This window comes from Phocoena phocoena, chromosome 18 (assembly GCF_963924675.1).
Source record: "Phocoena phocoena chromosome 18, mPhoPho1.1, whole genome shotgun sequence".
Taxonomy (NCBI): Eukaryota; Metazoa; Chordata; class Mammalia; order Artiodactyla; family Phocoenidae; genus Phocoena; species Phocoena phocoena.
The window spans coordinates 16,721,642-16,734,454 of record NC_089236.1 but is presented as its reverse complement, the minus strand read 5'-3'; the positions used below and the strand labels follow the sequence as shown (position 1 = coordinate 16,734,454).

Genomic DNA, 12,813 nt, shown 5'->3' with positions numbered 1-12,813 from the left:
CTATGTTGAATAATAGTGGTGAGAGTGGCCATCCTTGTCTTGTTCCTGAATGATGTTTGCTGTGGGTTTGTCATATATGGCCTTTATTATGTTGAGGTAGGTTCCCTCTATGCCCACTTTCTGGAGAGTTTTTATCATAAGTGGGTGTTGAATTTTGTCAAAAGCTTTTTCTGCATCTATTGAGATGATCATATGGTTTTTATTCTTCAGTTTGTTAATATGGTGTATCACATTGATTGATTTATGTATATTGAAGAATCCTTGCCTCCGTGGGATAAATCCCACTTGATCATGGTGTATGATCCTTTTAATGTGTTGTTGGATTCTGTTTGCTAGTATTTTTTTTATTTTTTATTTTTTTTCGGTACGCGGGCCCCCTCACTGTTGTGGCCTCTCCTGCTGCGGAGCACAGGCTCCGGACGCATAGGCTCAGCAGCCATGGCCCACGGGCCCAGCCGCTCCGCGGCATGTGGGATCCCCCCGGACCGAGGCACGAACCCGTGTCCCCTGCATTGGCAGGTGGACTCTGAACCACTGTGCCACCAGGGAAGCCCTGTTTGCTAGTATTTTGTTGAGGATTTCTGCATCTATATTCATCAGTGATATTGGTCTGTAATTTTCTTTTTTTGTAGTATCTTTGTCTGGTTTTGGTATCAGGGTGATGGTAGCCTCATAGAATGAGTTTGGGAGTGTTCCTTCCTCTGCAAGTTTTGGAAGAGTTTGAGAAGGATGGGTATTAGCTCTTCTCTAAATGTTTGATAGAATTCACCTGTGAAGCCATCTGGTCCTGGACTTTTGTTGGAAGATTTTAAATCAGAGTTTCAATTTCATTCCTTGTGATTGGTCTGTTCATATTTTCTATTTCTTCCTGGTTCAGTCTTGGAAGGTTATACCTTTCTAAGAATTTGTCCATTTCTTCCAGGTTGTCCATTTTATTGGCATAGAGTTGCTTGTAGTAGTCTCTTAGGACTACTACTTAGGATTTCTGCGTTGTCTGTTGTAACTTCTCCTTTTTCATTTCTAATTTTATTGATTTGAGTCCTCTCCCTCTTTTTCTTGATGAGTCTGGCTAATGGTTTATCAATTTTGTTTATCTTCTCAAAGAACCAGCTTTTAGTTTTATTAATGTTTGGTATTGTTTTCTTTGTTTCTATCTCATTTATTTCTGCTCTGATCTTTATGATTTCTTTCCTTCTAACTTTGGGTTTTGTTTGTTCTTCTTTCGCTAGTTCCTTTAGGCATACGGTTAGATTGTTTATTTGAGATTTTTCTTGTTTCTTGGGGTAAGCTTGTATTGCTGTAAACTTCCCTCTTAGAACTGCTTTTGCTGCATCCCATAGGTTTTGGATCATCATGTTTTCATTGTCATTTGTCTCTAGGTAGTTTCTGATTTCCTCTTTGATTTCTTCAGTGATCTCTTGGTTATTTAGTAATGTATTGTTTAGGCTCCATGTGTTTGTTACATTTTTTTTCCTGTAATGCATTTCTAATCTCATAGCCTTGTGGTCAGAAAAGATGCTTGATATGATTTCAATTTTCTTAAATTTACCGAGGCTTGATTTGTGACCCAAGATGTGATTGATCCTGGAGAATGTTCCATGGGCACTTGAGAAGAAAGTGTAATCTGCTGTTTGGGGATGGAATGTCCTATAAATATCAATTAAATCTATCTGGTCTGTTGTGTCATTTAAAGCTTCTGTTTCCTTATTTACTTTCATTTTGGATGATCTGTCCATTGGTGTTAAAGTTCCCCACTATTATTGTGTTACTGTCAATTTCCTCTTTTATAGCTGTTAGCAGTTGCCTTATGTATTAAGGTGCTCCTATGTTGGGTGCATATATATTTGTAATTGTTATATCTTCTTCTTGGATTGATCCCTTGATCATTATGTAATGTTCTTCCTTGTCTCTTGTAACATTCTTTACTTTAAAGTCTGTTTAATCTGATATGCGTATAGCTACTCCAGCTTTCTTTTGATTTCCATTTGCAGGAATATCTTTTTCCATCCTCTCAGTTTCAGTCTGTATGTGTCCCTAGGTCTGAAGTGGGTCTCTTGTAGACAGCATATATATGGGTCTTGTTTTTGTATCCATTCAGCAAGCCTCTGTCTTTTGGTTGGAGCATTTAATCCATTCACGTTTAAGGTAATTATCGATATGTATGTTCCTATGACCATTTTCTTAATTGTTTTGGGTTTGTTTTTGTAGGTGCTTTTCTTCTCTTGTGATTCCCACTTAGAGAAGTTCCTTTAGCATTTGTTGTAGAGCTGGTTTGGTGGTGCTGAATTCTCTTAGCTTTTGCTTGTCTGTAAAGCTTTTGATTTCTCCTTCCAATCTGGATGAGATCCTTGCCGGGTAGAGTAATCTTGGTTGTAGGTTCTTCCCTTTCATCACTTTAAGTATATCATGCCACTCCCTTCTGGCTTGTAGAGTTTTTGCTGAGAAATCAGCCATTAACCTTATGGGAGTTCCCTTGTATGTTATTTGTCATTTTTCCCTTGCTGCTTTTAGTAAATTTTCTTTGTCTTTAATTTTTGCCAGTTTGATTACTGTGTGTCTTGGGTTTATCCTGTATGGGACCTGCTGCGCTTCCTGGACTTGGATAGCTATTTCCTTTCCCATGTTAGGGAAGTTTTCAACTATAATCTCTTCAAATATTTTCTCTGGTCCTTTCTCTCTCTCTTCTCCTTCTGAGACCCATATAATGCGAATGTTATTGCATTTAATGTTGTCCCAGAGGTCTCTTCGGCTGTCTTCATTTCTTTTCATTCTTTTTTCTTCTGTTCCACAGCAGTGAATTCCACCATTCTGTCTTCCAGGTCACTTATCCGTTCTTCTGCCTCAGTTATTCTGCTATTGATTCCTTCTAGTGTAGTTTTCGTTTCAGTTATTGTATTGTTCATCTCTGTTTGTTTGTTCTTTAATTCTTCTAGGTCTTTGTTAAACATTTCTTGCATCTTCTCAATCTTTGCCTCCATTCTTTTTCTGAGGTCCTGGATCATCTTCACTATCAATATTCTGAATTCTTTTTCTGGAAGGTTGGCCATCTCCACTTAATTTAGTTGTTTTTCTGGGGTTTTATCTTTTTACTTCATCTGGTACATAGCCCTCTGCCTTTTCATCTTGTCTGTCTTTCTCTGAATGTGGTTTTTGTTCTACAGGCTGCAGGCCTGTTGTTCTTGCTTCTGCTGTCTGCCCTCTGGTGGATGAGGCTATCTCTGGTCTGTATTGTTAAAGACACTGAAGGCCATATCCATAAGAAGGTTGAGAGGGGTTTGGGGACCCACGGCAAGCTTTTGCAGCTTCCTATGGATGTCAGGGGCCGAATGGTAAATAAAGTAAGTTGCAAGCACGATGCGTCCCTCAAAAGCATCTGGGTCCACATTTGTATACTTTCTGAGGGAATCTACCAAGCAGGCCCGAAATAGGGCTGGATTTTTGTCCTCACCTTGGGGGATCTCTTAAACCTCATCATAGTTGACAGGTTTAATTATGCACGGCTGTCTCATCCCTTCAGTGAGGCAAAGGATCATGTGGTCTCTTCTAGGGATACTAGGTTGGCCTAGTTCATAGTCCCAATTGGGATCAATCAGTGGCACTGCTGTCATGCCCACAGGGTAATAATTGGGTTGGACAATGTATAATCCATCAGCATATGCTTGAGCATGCACCCAAATGCAGGTCTTCTCCTCACGGGTGCTGCAGTGGGAAATGGCGACATTCAGGTCCTTCCAAGTAAGGTCGTAGGAAAGCATTAGTCCCTGGAATTCTTCAGTGAACTGGCTAGGATCCTCTGAGAATCGGCCTAAGTGAGTGCAGCACTGGTTGAGGTCAGACAAAGAAAGGGGGTGCAGACTCTGGTCATTCCCTGAGGTCTGCCTGTTACTTCTTAGAGGGGGCAAAGGAGCTCTGGCTACACTTCTGGTATGGAAGGATAAAGAGGCTTATATGGTGCTGGAGGGGCTGAAGATGGCGAAAGAGGACTTAGGTCTTCTGTCCGAGACTTATTTTCCTGCAGAGATACTACCAGAGGGGGTTTTTGAATAGTTTGAACAGGTCCCAACCTGCAAGGTTCCCTAACACAGGACTTGCATAGCTCCAGGTTCTCTCTTAGGGCCATAAGGGCCTGATCATAAGGAATCTCTGTCCATTTTCCATGCCTTTCACAAAAAACTTCTAACTGTACGATGGTATTATAGTGGAGGCTTCCATTTTCTGGCCAGATCTCATCATCCTCAAGTTTATACTGGGGCCAGGCTGTATTACAGAAGAAGATGAGCTTTTCCTGTTTAAAAAAATCTAGAGAAAACTTGTCCCAGTGACTTAGAATGCACCCTGAGGGGTGAATCCTTGGGGATGGAGGAGATGCTTCCCACTGATCCTTCAGGGAGAGAGGGCTCCTGTAAAAGAGAGGAGCACTACAGTTAGGATGTCCCTTTAGGGGTTCCCTCTGTCAGGACTGGCTACAGGCATCCCTGTTCACCTTGTCCTGTCAACTTTGGCCAATGTCAGGGTAGTGGCCCTGCCACATGGCAACTCTGCCAGCCCCAGAGTGCTGGGGCCTGTGTCCTATCCTGACATCTCTGGTACCTAGGATGAACGACCTTCCTGAGGGTTTCTCTATAGATTCTCTGACCATTGAGTAATCCATGTGTTCCAGGGCCCCTGGAACAGACGTCTTGATAGTTCCAGGAGCTATTTAGGTCCCAGTCTCCTTTCTCTAAAAGGGTGGTCAGGATCTGAAAACAGGCACTGGCCACTAAGGGAGGTGGTATGTAGGACTGTGTACAAGCCTCCTTTCTATTATCTAGGAAAGTCTTAATTTCCTTTCATTTACAGTCCAAGTAAGGCTGCATTTTATATTTCCACAAAGTTGAACCTGATCACAGTTAATCAAATGGTCCATGTCCCTGGCTGCCTGTGAAAATGGCTGGAAACTTTTCTTGACATGCCCTATGCATATGCAATAGTGAAATGTGTAGGACCTAGCAGCTAGGTTGGAAAACGCCTGACAGATTTCTTCCCCCCATTTCCAAGGAAGTAATAAGAGCAAGATAGAGACACAGAGACAAAGACAGTCAGACATAAGTGGACCTAAAATAATCCTGTGGGGATAGCCACAGGGAAAGGGAGGGTTTTATGTTTTAAGCTTGTGTGCCTAAAAACGTTGCATGGAAGTCGTTTTAAGGTGGGTGGACAGACCTATCTTCTCTCTAGTCCCTTCCATGACCCACATATCCTTACACGGCAGGAGTCTTGTGGTGGCAAACACCCTGGTGTCTTATATATGCTTGACCCATGCCCACGTATGTTGCAGCAAGCAGGTCCAAAAGGTGACAGGCAAAGGGAGCAAAAGGGAGAGTAATGACAAGAAGTCAGGCAGTGGCTCTCAAGCACAAGTGAGATGAGAGGCTAAGACTTGCCAGGGAAAGGAGGAGGGATATTTGACCTCCAAGTAATTCTCCTGGCTGGCTTACCACAGATGTTGCCAGAGGGTAGGTTCTTGTTTCCTCACAGAAAGAATTCAGAGACAAGTCACAAGAGGCCAAGTAAGCAAAGCGAGGATTTATTGAGAGATAGTAAACTCTCGGGAGGGAACACGGGCAGGCTCAGACAAGCTAAGGCTCAGCCCCTTTGAAATGACTAATGGTAGGCCCTTTTTACCCTCAGATATTTTGGTGGACACCGAAACCAGTGAGGTCACTAAGTTCCTAATAAATCAGGATAAGTCCTAAAGGTGATTTCAGAGTCTGGAAATCAGGTTTTGCTGGCCCTAGCCAAGAAACTCACCCCATCTCTCTTGAAGTTCATATCGCGTCCCTAACGCAGCTTCCATGCTTGGATCTCACCCCTCACATCAATATTTCTAACCAATACCAAGTACTCATTCTCAAGTGCAATGAGTCTAGCCTGTCTTGCTGCCCCTGCCCCTAGTGACCAGTGGAAGAGGGAGGGAAAACGCCAGTTGTCCGGCATTTACAATATGGCCTTCCTAAGGCCTACAGAAAAGTCCCCACACTTCACGACCCCTCTTGTAACGGTGGCCTCTCTCCTCAAGCCGCGTGGGTACACCCTCTTGGGCAAACCACTTACAGGAATGGCTCAGCTCCTCAGAAGTGCGCCAGGCGTGCACTCCCCCAGACGCCTGTCCCTCTGTGGCCTGAACATAAACCAGCTGCCTTCTCAGAATAACCCCAGCTCTCCTTCCCCTCCCCAGGATTGGCTGTGGCCTTGCCCCCTGCTTGCGGGACAGTGCACGCTAGGCCAACTAAGTAATCAGATGAACCTAGGTGTATCCATCCATAATATCCGCCACTCCTGAAATAAGAGGCTGATGGGCCTCATCCTGGCAGCAACTGGAGCAGCTGTTGTTTGGTGGCCCCATGGGCGGCTTTGCCTACCTTGAGGCAATGCTTTGTAACCTGCCAGATATTCTGTCTCCTCTGGCCAGGACCATGGGGGAACCCCCTTTATTTCCTAGCAAGTGTGGTGATGGATAATAGACTGGCCCTGGACTATCTGCTAGCTGAACGGGGAGGGGTATGTGCTGCACCTACATCAACACCACTGGCCAGGTGGAATAAGATATGCAAAAGATACATGAACAGGCCCAGCGGCTCCACACTTGTGGGAAGGGTGACCCCAGTGCCAGCTCCACATGGACTGCAGTCAGAGGGGTATTACCAAACATGACCTGGTTCCTACCCCTGCTTGGACCTCTGACTGCAATAATATTTTTGCTGATTTGGGGCCCCTGCCTTTTTAGTCTCCTGTTTGTTAAGTTTGTTTCTTCAGGTTACGACAGTGTCACCTACAGGTGATGGTATGCCAGGGATTTCAACCCATCCTGCAAGAAGATGGGGACCATCAACATCCACTGGACAGGGCTGCAGCCTCCTTCTACTCCCCACTCTCCATCTCTGCCACTGTACATGACCCTGAGACCTCCTATCTCTGACAGAGCAAGGTGATCTGGACCCCACTGGTAGGGACAATGGCCCTGCTCAGCTTGAAGCAGCTACGGAAGATGGACCATCGACCCTTTGACCCTTAAAAGATTTTAAGGGTCCAGACTCCTCGAGGCGGGAGACGTTAGAGCAGGCAGTTAGCCAGACATGAGCAGAGGAGGGAGGCACAGGTCATGTGACAGGAGACCATAATACATCTTGCAATGACAGGGGTTCTAGGGGCAAACACAGAAAAGCGGGAACCTCCGGGCTGACAGGGGACCATATATCTTGTGAAGACAAGGGTCCTAGAGGCAAACAAAGAAAGGCAGGAACCTCCTGGTCGGAATGTAACCTTTTGCTCATTATGCCCTCATTACAGTAGAATTAGCATTGCAACCAGAGCAGTACCCATCATGCACCGGCACCATGACAGATCCGAGCAAAGCCAAATAAGGACAGAAACTCCCCCTCCTCTCGGGAAGGTGGACCTGGGATGAAAACCAGGAAATTACCCCCCAAATCCCTCCCTCCTTGATGAATATTCCACCCAATCATTTTCACACCCCGTATAACCAGCTTGCCGAAAGGACTCACTGTTGCTCACCTGAGCCTGCCTGCGCTCCCTCCTGAGAGTGTAGTCACTCAATAAATCCTTTGCTTACTTGGCCTCTCAGTCTCAGCTCTGAATTCTTTCTACAAAAATACAAGAACCTACCCTCTGGCCGCACGAAGACAGCCACAGACAATTCATAAGCCAATCAGTATGGCTGTATTCCAGTAAAACTACATTTATAAAAACAGACAGCCAGCTGGACTTGGCCCCTGAGCGGTACTTGGCTAAGCCCAGATTTAGATCTTGGCATCTCATTTCTCCTACATCTCAACTTCACCTCCTAGATTATTTTAGTTGCTTTCTGAGGTTTCCTGCTCTATTGTGTCTTCCTGGGGCTCCAGTTTGTACATTGCAAACTTCACTGGATGATGTACCATAGTTGAAACAAGTGTAGGATAATGTCTGCTGCTAGGTTTCCCAGCTGTGTCCAGGATTTGATTGATTTTTACAGAAATATAGTTGATTGTTTGCAGGAAATAACGTTCCAATGACTGTTAGGTATCTTTGCATCTGTGTTGTAATCCGTAGCATGGAGCCTCTCATCCTTAATATGTTTTGCATTATTTTATTACTATTATGTTTGACTATGTTGAGGCCCGGCTTCCAATTCTCACCCCCTTGCCTCTTTTGTATTTATCACTGTCAGCTGGCAGAGCTGAATGCAATCAGTGGATTTGGAGATGTTCCTAAGTGCCTTCTTTGCAAGTCATTTGTAAGAATAAGACCAATCTTAGCATTAGTTCCTCTGTACTTTTCTGTCTGCCTTTTTTTCCAGAACTGTACCCATTTAGTCAGACCCTTTGTTACTGTCTTTCTGAGCCACTTTTCTATTTCTTCTGAAACATTCCCCCAAATCTGTAGTGATTCAGTCTTTTAAATAACAGAAATTTAAGTAGATGTTACAGTTAATGTTTTTTTCCCAACGTATTCAACAGTGTGCTGGTGAAGAATTTCAAGACGTGTCATTTTACCCACTTGTATTGTACATGGGCTGTGGCATCTTTTAGTACCGACTCTACAGTTCTTTGTGTAGTGAAAGCTGGGTGTGAAGAGTGAAGCTGGGAACAAATCTGCATTTCCTAGGGTTGGTCCATATTGGGTCTTGTCAACCCAGCGTCTCCACAGAGAGCTTGAAAATCTGTAAAAGTCCAAGTTGTGATCCCTGTGCAGTCAGTTCTCCATGTTAAACATCAAGACTTACCTGCCCTGCTATGTGCCTTTTACATAATAAATGTGTCAGATTCCTACTGTAATATGAACATGTGGCCACAGTCTAGCTCTTGACAAGATTCTCACATTCGTTGATTGGTGCAAAATGCTCATGTGAAAGGTGAAATCATGAAGTAAAGGGTGACTTAACTGCATTGGGTCCGATGGAAAGAGCACTTGTACCATAGTTGAGATCTCACCTCAAGTCCTCTGCTAGGTGACCTTAAGCTGTTCACTTAACCTCTGTGCTTCCTTCTGCTTGCTTTGCAAGGTTGTTCTTATGTGGATAAAATGAGATAATTGAATTGAAAGGAGGTAAGAACATAAAGCTATACAAAGATGGTGACAGTCAGAATGCTGTTCCTGTATTCCTAAATGGACATTACAGCAGCCCTGCAGGTGAATGAAGTCGGGGTTCTGGCTGGACCCCTGGCCATCTTAAAGGAAATTCTCTTCTTTGCCTTCTGTGCCTGCATTCACCCCCCTTAGACTGTCCTGGAAGTCAGCAGTCACCTCGATGCCCCCTGTCCCTGGTACATACATTATATGATCATACCGCTAGACAGCCTAAGGGCTGGGTCATGGGCTTGCCTGCTCACATCTCCCCATCACCACGGCTGCTTCTCGGAAGGGACGTCTGGCTTAGTTCCTAGATAATTGGCAAAAAGCGAAGGGACTTGTAAAAAGTAAGCCCTCTGCAGGGTCTGCTGCTCCGTCTGACCTCGCTGTTGGTCTAAATCGCACATACGTGTTGGGTTTCTTTTTAATGGACTGATACAAGTGTCAAGGTGACATTTGACACTTCACTGCTCTAACATTGCAGAAAATAAAGTTATCAGATGAGCCCGTAGAAGCAAAAGAAGATTACACTAAGTTTAACACTAAAGATTTGAAGACTGTAAAGGTATGTGTCTGGGTGCAGCAGCAAATACTCTTGAATCCTGTGGCTGTTGCTGCATGGGGACTTCGAGGAACGATTGGATGCTTGATTGTGATTTTATCATTTTAACCATGAAGAATTATTAACTTGCATTTCTGTGACTTAAGAATTAATTCAAAATTATGAATGGTGATGAAAGCGTCAAGCAAAGAAGACTTTTTACAGATAAAGAAAGGCAGTGTACTTATTAGCAGGAGTGTGCCTAAACTTTGCAATCTATTCAGAGTGATAGGATGGGGCAGAGGAAGGGGCTCCATCGACTCTACTGCCCAGTAGCTTCCCAGAAATTATGACAATGACAACAATTATTAACAACTCCATAATTCAGCAACCACCCCAGCAAGTATTTTCATAACATTTCTTACTGATTTATCCTATACATCATCATATATATATATATATATATATATATATATATACACACACACACATATAGTTTGGGGTTCTGCCTTTTTCATTTAGCTCTATATTGTGAAAATGTTCATGTCATTAAGCTTTCTTTGAAAAATTATTAATGGTTTCGTGATATTCAGTCATGTGTTATTTTATTTCACCACAGGGAATATAGTCTATTTAATCATTCTCCTATTTTTGGACATAGGTTACTTCTGCTTTTTTGTTTTTGTTTTAATGAGGTGATAAACATTCTCATTTATAGTCTGCATCTCTATTTCATTAGACACAATTTAAAACTAAGAGTAAAGGCTTAGAACACATGAACTCTTTCCATGATCACTGGTGCACATATATATAGCTAAAATGCTTTCCAAAAGTGTGGCAGAAATTTGTGCTCCCAGCCACTACTGCTGACGAGTGTCCATCTCACATTCTTGACAACAGCAAGTATTATTTTTATTCTTGAAAAATTTGCCTAAGTAGGCTACTTTAGGTAGAAAGGTTGTTTTTCCAAATGCTTATTGCCTATCTGCATTTTTGCAAATTGTCAGTTCATGTTTCTTGCCTGTTTTTATATTGGGATAGTAACGTTTTTCTTGTTGATTTGTAAGAGCTCATTCTAAATTCAGGCTATTAACACTTTTCATGACATATAGGGTACAGATAATTTTCCAGTTTGTTTAGGCTTTTCATTTGACTTTTGAGCTATTTTATCTGAGGATTAAATATGGAAGTTTTTTATGATTTTCTCATTTTTATGCTTAGAAAGACCTTGCCTGCTCCAAGATAGGTTAACTTCCACCTAGATTTTAAGAACACTTACTCTCCTTAGATTTAATGTTTTCTAAAAATTGTATTCTTTAATCTACATGTAACTTATCAGGGCATGGGCTATCAGGGGATAATCCAACTTGAGATTTGGCTAAAATAGCTGGTTATCTCAGTGCTTTCTGTAAGCAGGGACATTTTCGAGTTTCTCTGTGAGGAGTATTTCTGCCCCACCCTTCTAAGTGCTGCTTCCCATTGTATCCACTTGGGCACCGCACCAGTGAGATAAGAGGTTGGACCAGGATGTCAGTTAATTGCAGAGGATGGAGGATAACTTGTCTCAGAGACTGTCACTTTTCCCCATCCAGCCAAAATATAAGCCTACTAAATTATAAGTGACAGAATGTAAAAAGCAAATTTTTAGGGATCATATATTGACTGTGCCCTTAAAAGATACCTTGGCAATGGCTCTGTCTCACAGTTCCCAGGGAGACAGATGATTTTTTCTGTGCTGATTCCTATCATTTATGCTTTTGCTGAACACTGAAGTAAAATCAGCTGCTATTTCCCTTCTGCCAGTGCTTGTTATAGGACATGGCAAAACAAAACAAAACAAAAACAGCGACCAGGAAGAGAGAGAATTTTAAAAGGCAGAGTTATTTGGAGTCAGCTTTTTAGAAAGTATTTTTTTGTTGGAGGAAAAATGGGACAGCTATCCTGCTGGTCCTGGATGCTTTGCAATACAGGTTATCTTTTGAATATAATAGCTTTGTCCTTGGTTTCCCATAGAGCCTATGAATAAAATCAGACGGTAGATTGTTGTGAATTATTCATCATTTGGTAATACAAGGCTGTAATTCCTCCCTCTGACAATTGCTGCCTGTGTCAGTTCCATTGTTTGTGTTATTTCACTTAATACACCCTCCAGAATTATTTCCCCTAAAGTAAACCGTTGGTTGTAACATTCCACTCCTTAGAAGGCGGCAGTTTTGTCTCCTGCCTCTTTTAACATATTTTGTCTCTTAGATCTGAATTCTGAATAGAAATCAGAACTTTTAAAAAGAATCACTCCTTTATGAAGCATGTCAGCAGCAAATGCTTACCTCCCTTAACGAACCTTGAGACATGCATGGTCTTGTTTGATTTGCATGTATGATTTATAAATGTTACATTCATAACAATTTTTCTCTCTTATTTTCAATAACAGAAAAATAGCAAAATGACTGCAGCTCAGAAGGCTTTGGCTAAAGTTGACAAGAGTGGAATGAAAAGTATTGATTCCTTTTTTGGTGCAAAACATGTTAAAAAAATTGGAAAGATTTGAAACTTTGAAAATTAAATCAAGCAAAAATATTTGCCTTCTACATGTCCCATTTTCAGCCTTCCTCCATTCCACTGTACTTCCTAACCCTTAATTACCACCTTTTGAAAAAAGTAGGAAGGGGGCAATTTTCAGATTCACTTGAACATTTCTTTGTGTTTGATTTTTGTGTTTCCTGAACAAAATATGGGAAAGTAATTGTGTAACTTCATGGCTTGTGGCCTTTGGAGTTTTGTTTGACATCATGAAAAGTAATCAAGTGAATAGAATTAACCTCTAGCATCACAATTTCCTCAATAAACTGATGTGTGACAATATTTGAGTGTATGCCTGTTATTTTATGCAACGTTGCACATGGTAGCTATAGCAATATGGTTTTCAATATACTGAGAGAAATATAACAACTATCAGATAAACTACTACTTTCTAAAAGCCTTTAGTTTTGGGTAAATCTTTTGTTTAATGTATTTTCTGTTTTATGAATACATGTTTTTTGCAGAAAATAGAGAAAAGTATAAAACAAAAATGATAATCTCCCGACTTTTCATTACCTGGAGGTAATATGGTGCATTTTCTTCTATAATAATTTTTAAAGGAATTATAATAGTAATTTTAT

At 41.9% G+C, this 12,813-nt stretch overlaps 1 protein-coding gene across 1 annotated transcript in view; it reads left to right on the top strand.

Annotated features, from left to right (window-relative positions):
- Nucleotides 1-12,511, top strand: part of RNASEH2B (ribonuclease H2 subunit B) — an 80,433-nt gene extending 67,922 nt beyond the window's left edge. The window contains exons 10-11 of the mRNA XM_065895793.1: nucleotides 9,596-9,676; nucleotides 12,084-12,511. Of these exons, the coding sequence (XP_065751865.1) occupies nucleotides 9,596-9,676; nucleotides 12,084-12,200 (198 nt within the window). The 3' untranslated portion in view covers nucleotides 12,201-12,511. The remainder of the gene's footprint in view (nucleotides 1-9,595; nucleotides 9,677-12,083) is intronic.
- The last annotated feature ends 302 nt before the right edge of the window (nucleotides 12,512-12,813 follow it).